Source organism: Protomyctophum bolini, assembly GCF_963924005.1.
Source record: "Protomyctophum bolini genome assembly, chromosome: 4".
Lineage (NCBI taxonomy): Eukaryota > Metazoa > Chordata > Actinopteri > Myctophiformes > Myctophidae > Protomyctophum > Protomyctophum bolini.
In genome coordinates, this window is record NC_137865.1 from 6,563,811 (window position 1) to 6,582,807 (window position 18,997).

General features: G+C 42.8%; 1 protein-coding gene across 1 annotated transcript in view; it reads right to left on the reverse strand.

Annotated features, from left to right (window-relative positions):
* cadps2 (Ca++-dependent secretion activator 2) overlaps positions 1 to 18,997 on the reverse strand; it is a 159,033-nt gene that overhangs the window by 71,555 nt on the left and 68,481 nt on the right. The window contains 3 exon segments of the mRNA XM_080760671.1: positions 5,635 to 5,804; positions 5,806 to 5,823; positions 17,003 to 17,139. Coding sequence (XP_080616797.1) covers positions 5,635 to 5,804; positions 5,806 to 5,823; positions 17,003 to 17,139 — 325 coding nt within the window.

The window sequence follows — 18,997 nt, forward strand, 5'->3', positions numbered from 1 at the left end:
AAAGTAGAGTAATTGTTAATGTTAGTTGTTGCCGATGCGACACTGTGTTGTGAGCTTGTAGATATGCCATTTCCAGCATTCAACCGAGTGTAAAATAAAGCAAAAAGCCACAAGAGGTCTCAGGTTACGGGGTATTTTATAATGGCTGAGAGGCGTAGTGACACCCGACGCGTATATAGCAAAGAGGGCCTCTGACCCGGTCGGGGCAGTGCTTTAGACGACCCCGACACGGCCAGGGTGTGTGTAAGGCCCTCATGCTCCCATGAGCATGAGGTTATGACCTATAACACATACAGTATACGTTTGCTTTCTCAATGTGTTTCCTTTGGCAAAAGTTGACATATTATTATTACACAACAAAGCCTGACTGGGACTGGCTGAGTATATAAACAAGGACGTGGCTCTGGTGGCCGCAAAAGGGTACTTTCTCCAGTGAATTATAGGAATAGTTTTATGATCCGAGATGTCTGAGAGGGTTGGAGGTTTACTGTAGGGGTGTAACGATACTTTTTAATAGCGATATGATATGTATCACGATACATGGTTGACGATACCATACATGGACGATATTGGTTCATTATGGCGATACGATACGATGATTTGAAATCGATACAGTAACTGTTTAGCGAAGAGATTAAATCTGTGTGAAACATGTGGATGTAGTGCTGTTTTTTAAGAGAAAATGTATGAATTTGGATATGATTGAAACCTTTATTTATTCTCGAAAGAGCATTATATAAAATTATTTATATATTAATTATTAATTATTATCTTCGTGTAAGGCAAAGACATTATATAGACGGTGAGACAAACATAAATTAAAAACAGTTACATATTGATATAACACAGTGATTATCTGGAAAATACATAGACATTATATTAAACCAAGTAATTAAACCCCCTCTTTTTATTTTTTCTTCTTAACATTGCTAAATACTGTAGCATACACACACACAAACAAACGATTATTTGCATTGCAAAACGATATGATACGATACAAAGTCAATGTTGCCGTTTTCATTTCGATATACTTCGATTCTTGCAACTAAAATGGTTTTTTTCGATGCAGTTACTATACATCGTTACACCCCTAGTTGGAGGCATTGGACTATACGTCTCGTGCCTCACCACACCTCTCAGCCATTATAAAATACAACGTAACCTCACACCTCTCAGCCATTATAAAATACAACGTAACCTCACACCTCTTGTGGCTTATTGCTTTATTATAAGATTTAGACCTGACGTCGAAATTAAAAAAAAAAAATACTTCTAAATCCTGATAGTTTTCTGAAATACCTATGTTTCTCAGTGGTGCTCAATATTTCATGTCAAGGACCCCAACAATTATATATAATTGACCCCCATCTGAAAATATGTTGTTCCAGTGACCCCCTGGGAGCAAAGATTTGAGTTTAAAAAAATTCGCTGGGAAAGAATATATTATTCAAAGATTAGCGCCACATTTTCACGATTTTTCAAAAATAGCAGATCTACAGAGCTTGTAGATCTGCTATTTTTCAATAGCTGAAGTATAATGTAATGCTTAAAACACCAAAAGGGGTTCGCGGCCAAAATGGGCTAAGGCAGCCAAAATAAATTTTGCAGACAAAATCAACTGTAGATTTAGTGGACTAAAATCTTATGATATTAAGTCGTCTAACCGAAGATATTTCAGATGAAATATAACCCAAATGAAATGATATTCAAAAGACAAACTAAATTAACATTTGCCGTATTAAAAAATGTCTATATCACTATACTATTACTACAGTATACTGACTATGTAAGTATAGTGAGAGGACCGTATATTTAAAAATGTTGCAAAAAACTCTAAGGTATATTAATGACATAGTTCTATGCGACTAGTTGCATTGGTGCGTTTTGGCCTTAAGATTCAAGTTGTGGTCGTTAGGGGATTAAAGGCATGTATTATTAGAGGTTATAGGTTTAGGTATTTGGTAGCTGTTCAAATACCGGAAAAAGACCCCATGCATATACAAGCTCACAAAGCATTGCAACTTGTAGATCGGGTATTTTCCAGCCTCTTTCAATGCAGTCCTAAAATATTGACGTCCTCACAAGTATAGTAACAAAACCTCTCTCTCTGTGTGTGTGTGTGTGTGTGTGTGCGCGCACATGTGCATGCGCGCGAGTGGTGAAGGGGCATGTCTGTAGGCTTGCGTTAGCGCTAAAGTGTTTACGCTAGCTGTGACTCATATGTACTAAACGATAAAACCAGCGTGTGATATGCCAGTGGGGTTTTCTCGCCAACAACAACAACCGGCACCCTCTGGCCGTTTCTCTTTAATCACATGCGACAAGAGCCCGCCTGGCCGTCTCAAGGTGAGCTGGCAGAGACCTTGTGCGTCAGTCAGTCAGTCAGTCAGTCAGTCACTCTCCTCAAGAGGTGTGGGGCACAAAAGACCCCTGGCTTGAGTAGCAGGTGACACGAGAAGTTTGGTTTGATCCTCCTTCGTCTCACAGCAGCGCAGTGCGAAGGACATCGGCTATAGCGGGATAAAGACCTCGTCACTTCACGTACAAACCCGCTATCTGGGCCGTGTTGGCAGGTGGAAGGATATGAGATGACAGCCGAGGGGGGGGGGGGGGGGGGGGGGGGGCTCTTGACGAGCGCATGCATGGTGCTGCCCCCTGGCTGTATCAATGCTCCATTAACCTTGTTGCTTTGACGGCGACATCTTTGCAACAGTCTGTCAGTCAGTCGCGAAAGGTTGGCTTCAGCTCTCACAGACGCGGATCCTTCAAGTTCTGTCCTCTCCAGTTTAACCGTCGCATCAAAACATTGTGGATTTTTAACAAAGTTATAACAAAGAGTCTCCCCCCCCCCACGCGTCCAGTCTATTTGTGTTGTTTTTAGATTATTCGGCATCGGTTCGATTAATCGGTCCGATTAATCGGTCTGTCTTTATGATAAACGAGCCCAAAGTAACAGCTTGAACAGATCTACAAGGACACAATATTATAAAGGTATATGTAAGTAAAATCTGACTTGCTGAAGCCTTGCAATGCAGACAACGTGTATTTTTCAGGATGGACACAATTATTATATTATTTCAATACAGAATGAGATCATATCGACATCAGTAATATCGTTTATCGGCCATAACAGCAATTAATTATATCGGATATCGATATCGGCCAAAATGTCTCATTGGCACATCCCTGATCCCTGATCTCCAGCTCTTTAGCAAACAGAAAAGGCATCTTCAGGTAGGGATACAAATTGTATCCAACCAGGAGAGACAACTCATACAGGATACTGTAGGATAAACGAGTGCAATTGAAGCTGATAAATGTACTCTCTCCTGGTTGGCTGAAAGTGGCAACCCACCTGAACATTAATTTCACTATCAGAATATAGTCTTATAGAGCTTTATCAATCAATTCAATTAATCCCCTTTTAACAATTTGTTTCAACAAAACACCTACCTTTAATATTTTGAGTTATTGATAATTAGAGGCCTATTGATACTTACTAAACGGTGGTTAGTAAAACCAGAGAGATGTGTTGGGGTGAGTGGTGAGTTGCTTTATCGGCGTGACATCGTGTTTTTGGTGGTCACCTTATCACTTAAAACTAGTATGAATAGTCCTTAACATGCTTTGCTTTATAACCTTTCACTCACAATGTATATTGAATCTAAACATCAAGTCCCTAATGTGAATTATTAGTTTCTTACAACACTTTGCATACCGAGCATGAAATGTACATGTACAATTTTACGTTAGACTGGTGTACTACTACCCCGCAAAATCCTGTGTTCATTTATATGCACGTGTAACTCTTAACAGTTTACAAACGTAACCAAACTTAGAACGACGGGTATCGTCGGTGGCGCGCTACGGCCGCGGAGCACGGGGCGTAGGCGCCGTTTCTCCACATGTGAGAAGCACGCGGTCTATGACTTGCCGAACTGAAGTGCACATGAAGTCAGTGTGCGCCCCACAACTTGTTATACCGGCTCAAATATATATATATATATATATATATAGATGGACCCTTACGGTTCCACTTGGAAACAGCGTTAGGTTTTCTCCACTTTCTGGAACATGTCTCCGGTCTCTCCCTCGTGTGTGCAGGCTCGTCCTCCCCCCCCCCCCCCCCCCCCTCCACACACCCACTCAAAAAGCACCAGGAGCACTGAATGGACATCAATTATTCAAATTACAGCTCCAACTGACAAAAAGCCAATTCCCGACAAGCCCCCCCCCCCCCCCCCCCCAATGGCCCGCAAGCCACCCGCCCACCCAGCCATTTATATATACAGTGATTACCACAGGAAGAAGCTATAATCATTATGTCTCTAATTGACTAAATGACTGGACAAAGAGAAAAGGCACAGATATGAGTATTTTACCAGCAGGGAGGTCAAGAGGCGCTTGGCCCGACGAACGCGCAAGAAACATATAAACCGCTTTAGGGAGATCATTATTATTACAGCGTATTTAAGCCATTCTGACCTGAGATCAGATTCATACGAGGTTTCCACTGGACACACACTGGTCTGATTAACCCATTCTGACCTGAGATCAGATTCTAAAAATGTCAGTCGTTCTTCGAATTTTTCAAAAATAGCAGACCTACAAGCTCGTATCGCGCCACCGAGTGGCGCGATACGAGCTTGTAGGTCTGCTGTTTTTTATTAGCTAAAGCATAACATAATGCTAACACCAAAATGGGTGCCCGGTCAGAATGGGTTAAGCCCACAAGTGGCTGAAGGATGTTAAACTGCTCATATATGTAAAGAAGAATCGCAGGCCGTCCATATTCTTTTTGTGGGTTTTTTTTCCTCTTCGTCAATATTAACGCCCTACTACTACTTGATCATACTGTCTATACAGCCACTGTCACTCGCCGCATTTCGAGCTTGTATATCGCGTACTTTTGATGCTTTTGAATTTGAGTTCTGAAAAGGTAACAGTTTTGGACGTATGAGGTTTCCACCCGACAAGAAGCGATATTGTATTCGACATGTTTTTACGTATAACTGTGCATATGTGCCCATGTGGGTATTTTGTAGGATAAGCTTCAATTCATAGTAATAATAAAAAGTTCCCCTTAAGCACAACCAATCTCTGCATGTACTGTATCTCTCCGTATGTCTGTCTGAAAATATCTATGAGCTCACAACGCATCGTGACACGTTGGATATACGTGTACGCTTGAAGACATGCAATTCGGCAATTTCAGAATAATTTCTGCCAACTTGTCGATATATTTTGTGGAACACTTTGGACACATTTTTTTCCCCTGCAATGACATGGTTATCCGAAAATATTGGACGTTGTGTAGAAAGTCAGGTATACTGTGATAGTACCAATGAGATCAATCATGCAGGCTCAGTTTCATTTCTTAACCCATTTTGGGCAGGAACCCCTTTTGGTGTTAGCATTATGTTATGCTTTAAGCTATTGAAAAATAGCAGATCTACAAGCTCATAGCGCGCCACTCGTGGCGCGCTACGAGCTTGTAGGGTCTGCTAGTTTTGAAAAATCGAAGAACGACTGACATAGAAACATGGCCTTTTCAGAAAACTGTCAGGATGTAGAAGACATTTTTAAGAATCTGATCTCAGGTCAGAATGGGTTAAGGGACAGTGGTGGACGTACCTGTTTCCGTGCACGTGGGAGGCGCAGAAGGCGTAGCTGTAGTGCAGCAGCGTGGGGTCCACCAGGGCGCTGTCCTCGGAGTAGTCCATCAGGTCCCGCAGGTAGCTGAGGTGGCGGTGGCAGCCGCGGACGCCGTAGCGGGCACAGTACTCGTCCAGCACAAACACCTGGGCCCGGACTGAACCAGCCCTGTGCGACAACATAAATACACATTAATTCATACAGAAATACACATTCATTCATTTACTGTATGATGCTGGCATTCAAAGCAACCAAAGGTATGGCTCCCACATATCAGGAAAGCTTGAAGTACCCTCACTAAAAACGCCAGGACAACGCTCCACACGTCCCAAACTCTTCTCCCTTCTGGCCCCAAAACTGTGGAATGCACAGGAATTTGCAGGGAATCATAGCTTCAAAATGACATATTGGTTGTTCAGTTTGACCCACCAGTTTTGGAGATATGGCTTATAGCGTAATGTCTTGCTGAAAACAGCGAGTTGAGAAAACAGGCTTGAAAGGTTTCACTTCTGTGGACCTTTCAACCCTAACCCTAACTTAATTACACCTAGCTATACATGTTTACGCAATTATTTCATGTCGATTTCAGCTCTGACACTTATTTCAGACATGCTCTAGTATGTGAAGAGTCTGCCTGTGCTATTAACTCATTTTGAAAAAGAAAAAAAATGTTTGCGCGATGGCAGGCTCTCAGTCAAATCTGGTCACATATGGTGGATTCACCTTATTTGTGTGTTTTCAGACATTTAACCACTTACATTGAAAGAATCAAACATATAGCAGCAACATCAGCTGTACCTAGAGTTGTACTGTACTGTTATTTTTAAGTAGCCAGCGTATAGATGGATTAAGTGGTTAACATGACTGTGATGCTATATTAACACATTTAGCTGGGGACCACTGGGGATCCCCCGACAATACTATGAGAACCGATAATCAGAGAGTGACAGGTACTGTAACAGGGAGATATTCGGGGAGTGACACGCAGCAAGTGTCCTCCGGGTTCAGGAATCGTACCCAGGACTCGCCGTACATCAGAGCCCATTTAGATACAGTTCTCTACTTTAACCACACGTCCTTCTGTACCAATTTTTAATACTCAATGTTTACTGTATAACCGCAATGTTTATGGTGTGGCCACCAGGAGGGTCTGTCTGTCTGTCTGTCTGTCTTCCTGTCTGCCTGCCTCTGTTATGTCTGGAGATAAACTCACACAGTGCTGGACTAATCAGCTTGTGCCTGTGCAGCAGTAGTGTTTCAGAGCCTCTGCCTGATGACCAAAAGCCTAATATCTCCCCCAATCAAGGGGGAATGCCCCCTTTAGGCTAGTGGTTATAGTGTTGGCTTTCCACCTAACGGGAGACCCGGGTTCGATTCCTGGGCGTTTCACCGGCTATAGCAGAAAGCTGAGGAAATACCACCACTTGTTTTTGTTTGTCCACATAAATGTTTTATACTTTTTTATGATGGAAGAGAAAGGGGCTGAAACCCATATACATTCACATTAGACGCACCTGATCCTGAGATCCATCATGATTCAATTGTGTAAATATGAGACAGCAAAACATATAGGCCTTGCTAAATGTGAAAATATATTACTACATAAATAATCTACAAAAACAATCTTAATTGTCAACTAGAAAAGGTGCCCTTCTGGGCACAGGTCTCCACCAGGAGGATAAGACTGTGTGAGATCTTTGGCAAAATGTTTAGGAGTAATATAAACATTTTTTTTTTCCATTTTGTTGAGGAAATGCATCAGTCATAGCATGGGTGGCTGGATGAGCAGGACATGTGCAGCATTTTGTACAAAACGGGCCAACCCTGAAAAGTTTGGAAGGCAATGTTAGCCAATCAGTGTAGAATCTGAGAAATCCAACAGACTCGTCTTGATCACATGACTACAACAGAGATCATGTGTACCGATTTGCGTGACATTTGGATGAAATCTGTGCGACTAACATAAGCAATATGTTTTGCAGAAATCGGCCTCATGGTGGCGCTATAACCGGCAGATGTGGAGGGATGCAGGGACAACGTTTTTCCATGGCCTCTAGGGAGTGCGCATACATACGTTGTATACAGATCGATGCAGTTATAACTAAAAACAGGAATTGGCCTGTTATAGCGCCACCGTGAGGCTGATTTGGGAGAATAATGAGTGGCATGTCGTCCTCGGCCTAGTGGAAATGTGCTTGTATAATTTCCCGGAAATTGCACACTGTGATTTGTGGCATTTTGTTCGAAACGGACCAATCAATGTGAGCTTTGGAAGCCAATCTTAGCCAATCAGGATGGAAGATGGGAAATGGTGCAGATCCGTGTTGATCACATGACTATGGAGATAGTGTATACCGAATTGTGTGATGTATGGATTAAAATGTGTACGAGTAATCTACACAAATGTGCTTTGCCTAATCCGGCCTCATGGTGGCGCTATGACAGGCCGTTGAGGAATATTTGGGGCAGAGGTTCGTCGTTGGCATCCAGGGAGTGTGTGTGCAAAGTTTGGCATGGATCGGGCCAACGGTGGCGGAGATTAGCTGGTAACGGACGGACGGACGGACGGACACACACACACACACACACACACACACACACACACACACACACACACACACACACACACGCACACACACACACACACGGACGGACGGAGTGCAAAACATACTCTCTCCCCATGCCTTCGGCCTGGTGGAGACAACTAAAGGAGTTTCTGAGATTGGCAAAAGTGAAAGCCATACATCAGAAAATTAAATGGTAGTGACAACCATAAAAGGAAAAGGAAAGGGAAAAAAAATCTTAAAAGAGCTTTCATTCTTCTAATGATTTAACGACAGACAGAGGGTCAATTAACAATTAATTCATTGGGCTAATTTAAAAAAAAAAGAAATGGAAATTAACATTAGCAAACAGTGGCGAAGTGGGGGGGGGGGTTAACAATTTGAAAATCCCAGGATCGCTCATCATCGGTTCATTCATCCCTCGCATAATCACCAAATTAGGCACGAAACTTACATGGCTAATTAAGATTCCTCTCTCCAGAAGAAAATAATTAACAAATTAGCACCTCGGCTGAGCCGCCGCCCACCACTTGGCGTGACAGCCGGGTGTCTCCGGGTGATGACGGCCGACCCAGGAGGGTTCACGACCGAGAGCGAGCACGGAACAGACTCGTCCCAGATGATGCGTCTAAATAAGATACATTCTGCCTATACTGAGGACGTGGGGAAACACGTTTTATGCTATTTTGTTTTTGATCAGCTCAACTGCTCAATCAGGCCAAATCTGATCACCTGGTTAAATCTGATAACCCCCCGTTCTGATTTAGGTGAATTGACGTGGATGTAACACGCCTGTCGGGTGGAAACAGACAGCGGGGGGAACCGAAAATAGTTATTTTTCAGGATTCAAATTTAAAAAATGGCAAAAGCAACAGACCTGCAAACTCAAAAGCAAAACATGTCGCTTCGCGCCACATTTCCAGGTTGATGCTTTATGTGCGACGTTGTAGTTTTACCAAGTAGGTCGTTGACTCGTTAATTTACAAAAAAAACCTCAAAAAGTTAGAATATGGAGATAAGAGGTTTCTGTCATGCAACAACATGTTATAACGTGAAATGAACTGATCAATTCCAGCTTGACTGCTGCAATAACAATGAACAACAATGAATAGGGCATAGCAGTGGCGGCCATTTTGTGGTGCAACAGATCAAAAGACCATTCATTTTTCTTTCACAAAAAACAAATATTTATATTAACTATGTTGAGCCTGGAACCAAGTCATCCAGGCTCCTGATGAATCATGACCATAGCACATTTGAATATTTACTTATACGATATATATACTATATTTAATATACCCTTTGTTTTGCGGTTTTAAACTAATTTTGGACACAGAATCAAACGTTTTACATAACACCGTACATATACTCAATGCTGTGGTCCTTGACACTTTTTTTTGCCACTGCCCTGAGCTCCCTTTGGCTCGGAGGAGATGTTCAGTTTCACTCTTCCCCTCTCTCAGCATTCTCCCGGAGCCTTTTGTCTCTGCCTGAGTCAGAGCTATTAATATCACACTACAAAAGGAATAGCACGGAGGAAACCAGAGCCCCGCTCGTCATCGTCGCCGCCGTCGTCGCGTACTACTGGCGACAAGTGACAAGATGTTCCTCTTTGACAAACAGATGGCGAACTCTCCCACTTGGCGCTGACCGCTCAATTAGCCGCTAACAAGCCGAATGCCTCGTTAGAGCCAAGAGACTTAATTGGCAGTCCCCTCGTCCTGTGTCATCGTCATGAGCCTCGTCCTGCCGAGCGCCTCGGAGAATGACACGGGCAAAATAATTTGACGCCCCGTCACCCCGAAATGTCAAGACTTTGGGGGTATAGCTAGCTACTATTTGCCATTTGTGCAAACTGAACTGACTGTTGAAGATTATTTGAGCAAGTATAGAGCAACGGTATACTTGTGCAAGTACTGGTGGACACTTCGCCGGTGTTGGTCAGAAACCTCTTATCTTCACATTTTGGACATTTCTCTCATAAATGAACTCCCTGCTTGATCATAAAAAATACAGACAAAAGCAACAAAAGTATAGCGGATCTACAAGCTCGAAACTAGATCTTTTATATACTCTATTATGAGTGAGTGTACGAGCTACTGTCTTCTGGCAGGAGATATAAGACTCCACCACGGTGTGACTATAATAGATTTAAGCACTCATTTGTTCCTGTCAATTAAAATGCTTAATCAGAGATTGCTAAATGGCAGTAACCACAACTGACGAGTTGCACTTCATCAATGCGTGCGATATATATCTCAGCTTTTTTTATGTTGGTGTGTTTGATGGCGTTTTCCTTTTTTTTCTCTTCTTTCTGTGAATGTGTATATATGCTTATGAGATCTTACTATACTTGTACAGTGTTATAAGCAGATCATATAGACATTGGATGCATAGCAAGTGTTACCCAAGTATTACTATTATTTGATGTATATTCGGAATTTAATTTTTTTAAGAAACAACCATTTTGCCATGAATGGTTTGGGCTTCCACCTTGACAATAGAGTATACATGGCCAATATTTAGTCAATATGCAGTCAATTGCACATCTTTTTTTACTTTGTGTGTACCGGATGAAACAAAAAAAATCATTCGTTTAGAGAAAAAACACCACGTTCATTGTCTTTTTTTTTGTCTTGTGTTTTCGTTCTCAAGGTCAACCGTTTACGCTTCCATGTGAGAAACCGACGAGCAATTTAGAGCTTCTCTTTTCAACTTCAGACAGCCATGATATTTCTAATTAATAAAACACATAATTGCTTCTTTTCTTTTGTGGAGAGGGTAACAAATTTAAAGCATGCCGAGTAGTGGGAGGCTTGGAGACTGTGTGTGTGTGTGTGTGCGCGCGCGCGCGTGTGTGCGTGTGCGTGTGCGTGTGCGTGTGTGTGTGTGTGTGTGTGTGTGTGTCTGTGAGTGTGTGTCTGTGAGTGTGCGCGTGCGTGCGTGCGTGCGTGTGTGTGTGTGTGTGTGTGTGTGTGTGTCTGTGAGTGTGTGTCTGTGAGTGTGCGTGTGCGTGCGTGCGTGTGTGTGTGTGTGTGTGTGTGGGTGTGTGTGTGTGGGTGCATGCGTCTGAGTAATTATATTAGAGTTCACCATGGTAGCTCATGGCAGCCAATGATTTAACGATGATAGCCTGACACTCGCACAGGTTTGATGGGAGTGATTACTAATAAAAACACTAAAACAAATATGGATCAGATGCCTTCTAAAAATCAGCAGTTCTCACACTTTCAAGACTTTTTCAAAAATGTAAAAGAAATAGCAGATGTACAAGCTCATATAGCACAGCACGACGTTATACACGCTGTGAGCTTGTATGTCTGTTATTTCTGAATAGGCGAGGCAAAATTCAAAAGAAGACACGGACGCTTTCCATGGTTTTACTGGGTTATCCTTTCGGTTTAACTGGCGTTCTTGTGCCGTTTTGTTTCTGCTGTATATATATAAAAGGCAAGGCAAGGCAATTTTATTTGGTCCACACACTGTTTTGTAGCTCGCACGGGAATTTTATTTAGATTTAACCCATTCTGAACGGGATCCCATTTTGGTGTTAGCATCATGTTATGCTTTAGCTATTGAAAAATAGCAGATATACAAGCTCATCTACGAGCTTGTAGGTCTGCTATTTTTGAAAAATCGAAGAACGACTGACATTTTTAGAATCTGATCTCAGGTCAGAATGGGTTAATCAGACCAGTGTGTGTCCAGTGGAAACCTCGTATGAATCTGATCTCAGGTCAGAATGGGATAAGGATGACAACGCTTCGACGCCCTATGGGTCTTCGTCAGGCACCCGACGAAGACGCCAGTGAGACACGATGCTCTTTCCCACGAAATGTCTCGATAGAAGAGGCAGGGAAACCGAATACAACCACCTCAAATATAAGTCGTATTGTATTAACACACTCTACCATATACAGATTGGACAAAATTACATTTTTATCCCATCATCAAAACCAGGAAAGCATCCGTGTCATTTCAGATTTTTTTTGCATTGGCTATTAGAAAAATTACAGATATACAGTATACTGTACAAAGCTCACAGCATGTCACTGTATGTCCATCTTTTTCTTTTCTTTTTTCACTTATTTTGAGTGACATATAGTGGCACTTTAACCCATTCTGACCTGAGATCAGATTCATACGAGGTTTCCACTGGACACACACTGGGTCTGATTAACCCATTCTGACCTGAGATCAGATTTTAAAAAATGTCAGTCGTTCTTCGATTTTTCAAAAATAGCAGACCTACAAGCTCGTAGCGCGCCACTCGGTGGCGCGCTATGAGCTTGTAGATCTGCTATTTTTCAATAGCTAAAGCATAACATGATGCTAACACCAAAACGGGTTCCCGTTCAGAATGGGTTAAGACAGATGCATTCATTCATTCATTCATTCATAAGCAGAAGCAAACTAAAACACACGTGGGCACGACGCACAAGCGCCAATAAAGTGGGTCACGTCCGGGGTCAAAGAGTGCAGCGGATTCTTTTTTTAACATAAGAAACGAACCATAAGACGGAATAGAAGCTAAATATTGGTCATAGCAGGACATTGTCCAGTTCAGTGGTCAGTCTGTATGATCCCGTGACCCTTAGCGTTCCGCTTCCCTAGCCAATGTTTCAGGGGGGGGGGGGGGGGGGGTCCTGAGATCCTTCCAGACTGTGCTATACCCTGGCCGCGTGCCAAGTCAAATCCTTCCATCCGTGTTTCTCATTATTTCTTTTTTTCCCCCTGCAGTGGCTGCTAATACGGGACTCGTCACAAAACAGCTTGTCACTAGTGTATTCTACAGTGTGATAGATTTGTTTTATGTTCAACTTCACAGTGTATTCTGTGTACTGTAAATGGGGGGGGGGGGGGGGGGGGTTTGTCTTGGTTTCCCCTGCATGGTTCTTTCTCGTTCTTGACAGTTCGTTCATGTACTGTTTATTCATGTATAGTGCAATGAACCGTCGTTCACGAATGGGTCAATTTGTACACTTTTCGGTGGTTAAACTCAATACTCCCAGGTTTGACTTTGTAGGTATATAGGGCCAGCTGTGCCACTTTAAAACGGCAGGGCTCAAAGTCATTTTGGGGCTTCGGGTCGAATATATATATATATATATATATATATATTAGTTTTTCTTTCTTCTGGGAGCTCGGTCACGATGCAACCAAACCTGGGGCAGGGGAATGGAGTTGCTCTGGTAATTACTGTTGTTGTTGGGTCTCAGGCCCCTTTGTGAATCTCTGAGAAGAACCCAACCCACTCATCAACAGATGTCCCCCCCCCTCCTAGACCAAGGCACTGCCCTTTTGGTAAAAGCCCATCTTTTTTTGTAAAAGGGGCTCAGGTTGGAAATACAAAAGACCCCCGTCATTACAAAAGCATTTAGAGAGAGAGAGAATGTATAAGACAGGAGGGTCTCTGAATGGATGCAGAGGTCTAATTGCAGAGGCTGGCTGGGAAGTATAACCCACAGGTGAGGCAGGTATGAACCAAAATGAAGGAGGCACAGATGTCACCTTTTACTATACACATTTTCATTTGATTTGTTCAGCCAATGTTCTTATTTTCTAGGGTTAATATTCTGTGTATATATAATATAATAGTGCAGAAACCGCATATATAATCTACATATTTTACGTTTTTCTTTTTAGTACATTTCTGCACAAAAGCATCACTTTGCACAAGGTTTGAGCATGTCGATCTGCAACTTTTGCCATTCTTGTATTTGAATCCAGAAAAGTAGGGGTTTTGGACATATGAGGTTTCCACCCGACAGAGACGATATAGACTAGGACGCAATATTGCGTAACAAAGAATTAGGACGTCAGTGTTTGGTTTAAATGAATACCTTTAAAACGTTTCTTATACTTGTTACTAGATGGATCCATCCAAAGAGTCAATGACAACAGCAGAATAAGCTGTTTGGCAGAGAGGAATTGGCACTTTTTTGTCCATGGGCCCTATACCCACATAAATCCCACAAATTTATGTTCCTTACAAATTAAAACCGATTTTTCAGAAAACTGTTGCATAAAGCACGGCCCAAACTCGCACGTTGCGACCGACCCCTATAAGGTCTGTTAATAACCCCCCCACAACACACGCACACACCATCCTCCATTGAGCAATCACAGCAGTTGTCCGTGGAGTGAGGGGGTCATGTTTCTATTTGGAAAGTATTGATTAGAAGCGTTTATCCCCTCATCCAGGGAGCTAGACCGCCCTGAGGCATGTATACATGCATGTATGTATGTATGTATGTATGTATGTATGTATGTGGCCCTGCTACACTGCCCCAACAGACCCAAGGCACTGGGAAAACAGTGACTTAAGACCTCGTCTCAAGACCTCGTCTCAAGACCTCGTCTCAAGACCTCGTCTCAAGACCTCGTCTCACTTTATTTTCCTCCGAAGGCAAATCCTGTTTATTATTATCTCATTTCAGTTTTAAACTCCGTGTGCCATCTTATAAGTTGACCAAAGGTCAGCTGATGGTACATTCAGGGTTCAAGTTTGAAGTTTTTTCCCCTCTACCCATGTCGAGCCCTTTGTCCCGTTCTTCCAACCTCCAAATTGCCTAATTTAAGTGTTTCTTCTTCTTATGTTAACTAAAAAAACAACCACGGTGCCAGGAGCCAACAATCATTACCTGTGTGGACTTTAAGTTAAAATAACGGATGAATAATCGTTCAGTTCTTCACAACACTTTTAGCCATAAATGCAAAATGCAAGTTGTCATACGATTGCATAGTGAAAATAGCTGATCTACAAGCTCACAACACGCATCCCATCGTGACATGCCACATCGTGGTGAGTTGTTGTGACCTATAGGAGATCAGCTATTTTTGACTATATACTGTATATGCACATTTATTTTTCATTATTGTTATTTATTATTATTGTTATTTTAATTATTTATTTGTTTTATTTTGAGACAATTTATGAATATTTTGGGGAAATTGTCCGATAATGACATACTGTAAGCACTAAGTATAGGGCTATCGTTGAAAATGTTTAAGCCATTCTGAACGGGAACCCATTTTGGTGTTAGCATCATGTTACGCTTTAGCTATTGAAAAATAGCAGATCTACAAGCTCATAGCGCGCCACCGAGTGGCGCGCTACGAGCTTGTAGGTCTGCTATTTTTGAAAATTCGAAGAACGACTGACATTTTTAGAATCTGATCTCAGGTCAGAATGGGTTCATCAGACCAGTGTGTGTCCAGTGGAAACCTCGTATGAATCTGATCTCAGGTCAGAATGGGTTAAATAAAAAAAGTCCAACAACCAGCGGTGCACCAGTAGATGCTGGAACAGTGAGCATCAACCACATACTGGCCATGGGCCAGTTCCATCGGTCAATAATCAGCAGGGACTACTAGGGGCCGGCCCCCGCAGCTATTTAGGTTACATTTTGAGCCATTGTTCCAACGATGACTTTGATTTAATAGAGAAACTACGGGGGGTACGGGCGCCCCGGTCGCATTTTTAATTCACTGATAAATTCATTATTAATTTATAATTTGTTAAATTGGAAAAAGGGCTCCGCTAAGGCCTCCATATTATTATGGTCAATGCCTGTGTGAAAAGTGGGAGCGATTGGTGCAGGCGGTGAGGAGCTACGGCGGTCACAGTGACAGACGGACTTTGTCAGAATTATGATGATATGATTATGATGATATGATGATATGATTATATTATGATATGATATGATATAGAAGCTTGGGCCCCGGCCTCATGCAAACCCCCGAGTTCACTTGCAAGTCCTTTCAAAGGCACGCCAGTTAACCCCCTTTTGGGCTATTGGCGTTATTGACGTAATTATTAATCAATAAATCCCTTATGGCTATTGTAATCCGGATGCTTAACTTCTTATGGCCATAGCCGTCATCACAAATGTGATGAGGTCAGCACATTTGGGGCTGTGGCCAAATTTAGCCCAATGTTTTTTATGCAAAACTAATTCTTGGAATGGAACAGGCAACTTTTTTTTTGTGTCATGCAGGATATATTGAAGATACAAAATCAGAGTTAGTTTTTTTTGCAATTAGTTTGAGGTTGATCCGGTATTTTTTTTTAATGTACTATCACTCATATTTGATACAGTCTGTTTCAATCGAAAATGTAACTAATTCAGCAGCAATATAACACTAGCGTTTTCTCTCAGTCAGTTGATTCTTCATACGAGTGAAACGGCCGGGATGATTTGCTTATCTTTCAATCACAGTTCTTATATGAGGCGATCTAAAAATCCCCCCTATGGGGATTTACAATGCAAATAAAAAGTACGTGAACCCGTGGACTCTCTCTCTTCATAAAGATGGCCCTGCATTCCGACCATGTGCTCGGATCAGGACCACCCTGACTGTGACGGGTTGTGAACTTGTAGATCTGCCATTTTCACAATTGTAGAATTTTTTGGGAAATGCATTGCCTATACAATTTGCAGGCATGAGAGCCTGCAATGATGTCAAGGCTACGGCAAGTGCTACGGGCTATAGCAGATCTACAAGCTCATAGCGCGCCACCGAGTGGCGCGCTACGAGCTTGTAGGTCTGCTATTTTTGAAAAATCGAAGAACGACTGACATTTTTAGAATCTGATCTCAGGTCAGAATGGGTTAATCAGACCAGTGTGTGTCCAGTGGAAACCTCGTATGAATCTGATCTCAGGTCAGAATGGGATAATGGTCGCACACCGACACCTATACAACAAGGGGCAGACGCATCCCATCCCACCACCTACCCCTATAGGAGGCCTTTGCCGTCACATACATACAGTTACATACCAGGCAGGAGAAGGAGTCGTTCATGCGATGCTGCAACGTGTGCTTCTGCAGCATGGCGAACAGGGCGGCGTGGTCAAACTGACACGGTGCCACACTGATCAGCTCCTCCACTCCCTGTCTCTGGGACGGATCCAGGCCTGGAGAGAGAGAGAGAGAGAGAGAGAGAGAGAGAACATGTAAGATGCCCTGCGTGCACGTATCTCGCCTGGGTGACGGAAAAGACTGCTGGGCGAGCGCTGGCGCTTCTTTGGCATGGGGGAGGTCAGATCAACGTATGGAATTAATTCTGCACTGGCCATATATGGAGCGTGTCTTGAGTGTATACAGGGTTTGATGACGTCAGATCAACATAATGGAATTTAAATGGAGGCAGCGGGGGCAGTGTCTTGGGTGTACAGGGTTTGATGAGGTTCTGGCCATATATGGAGCGTGTCTTGAGTGTACAGGGTTTGATGAGGTCTGGTCATATATGGAGCGTGTCTTGAGTGTACAGGGTTTGATGAGGTCAGATCAACATATGGAATGTCAGAACAGGTCAGCTCCATATATGGGGATCTAAGAGTGGCAGCGGGGGGGGGGGTTTGATGAGGACCCGGGTAGGGCCGGGCCTTCATTTTCGGGCCTGTTGAGAAATCTAGTTTTCGCCGGCTGTCTGGCGTGGCTGCACTAATAACTTTGGGGCGGGTCCATCTAGAGTTTAAATGGACAGGTATCAGTCAAAAGGGAGACATCGAAGAGGAAGGACGGGTGGGGGAGAATCAACATAAGGAATGTAGGTTCAGGTCAGCTCCATATATGGAGATCTAAGGGTTTGAGGTTTGAGGTCAGATGTAGAGGCCGGCTCCATATATGCAGATCGAGGTGATGATCCAGTCCAGTTAATAACCCGGGGTTTGATGAGGTCAGTGTTGTGAACTTAATATATGGAGACAGCCATATATATGGAGCGTTTCATGAGGCTGACAACCATATATGGTGGCGTGACGGAGTCACTGACGGATCGACTGACGGATCAACTGACCGGTTTTGCAGGTTTTCATAGTAATCCGCAACCTATAGTCACAAATAAAACAGAGCCTACTTTGAGAAGCACCGGGAATAAGGATTGATATGTACAGTATGACTCCATGTGGATGGATTTAATAGTATGTTCACTATCCACTATCCACTTTCTACTCCCTCTACTTCCCATTTAGACCTGAGGACGATTCTACAAATGCCTTCTAAATCCTGACAGTTTTCCGAAAAACCCCATGTTTCTGTGTCAGTCGTTCTCAAAATATTTCATGTCAAGGACCTCCGGGCCGCCGACCCCCCATCTGAAAACATGTTGTTCCAGGAAAGAATTGAGTTAAAAACGTTGGCTCTGAAATAATATATATTCAAAGATTTGCACTACATTTTTCAGAAATAGCAGACCTACAAGCTCGATCATCGCAGTACAGTATATTCAAATTCAGTTCACACCTTCCTCTGGAGCTCAAGCGTGTAAGGAAAGCTGACTGCACTGTGACGCCATTTATGGCACCGTCAGCCCTCAATGCTTGGGCTAATGGTTCCCACCTCCGTTGGCGACAGGCACTCTGTGAAATCAAATCGACCACATCTCGGCTGTAAGTACGCGCAACTGACAAAAACACTCCGAAACACGGGAGGGCTCCGAGGAAAACATTGCAATGCAAGTGTGAAGTTTTGCTAAATCCGGTATATTTTACACTGCATTTTTAATGTAATGTTCGTCAATATATACACTGTCCCGACTCCCGACCAAATAAACGAATAAAGAAAGAAAGAAAGAATGCAGCGGCGTGGTCGACAAATCAACGGAAATTTAGGCTCGGACAATTATTAGTCAGAAATGTACACTTGGGCTAACATAAAGTGATTATATCACGGTCATATCTATTCAATTCATCTATACAGATCATAGAATATCAGCACATTAACCCATTTTGGGGCGGGAACCCCTTTTGGTGTTTTAAACATTATGTTATA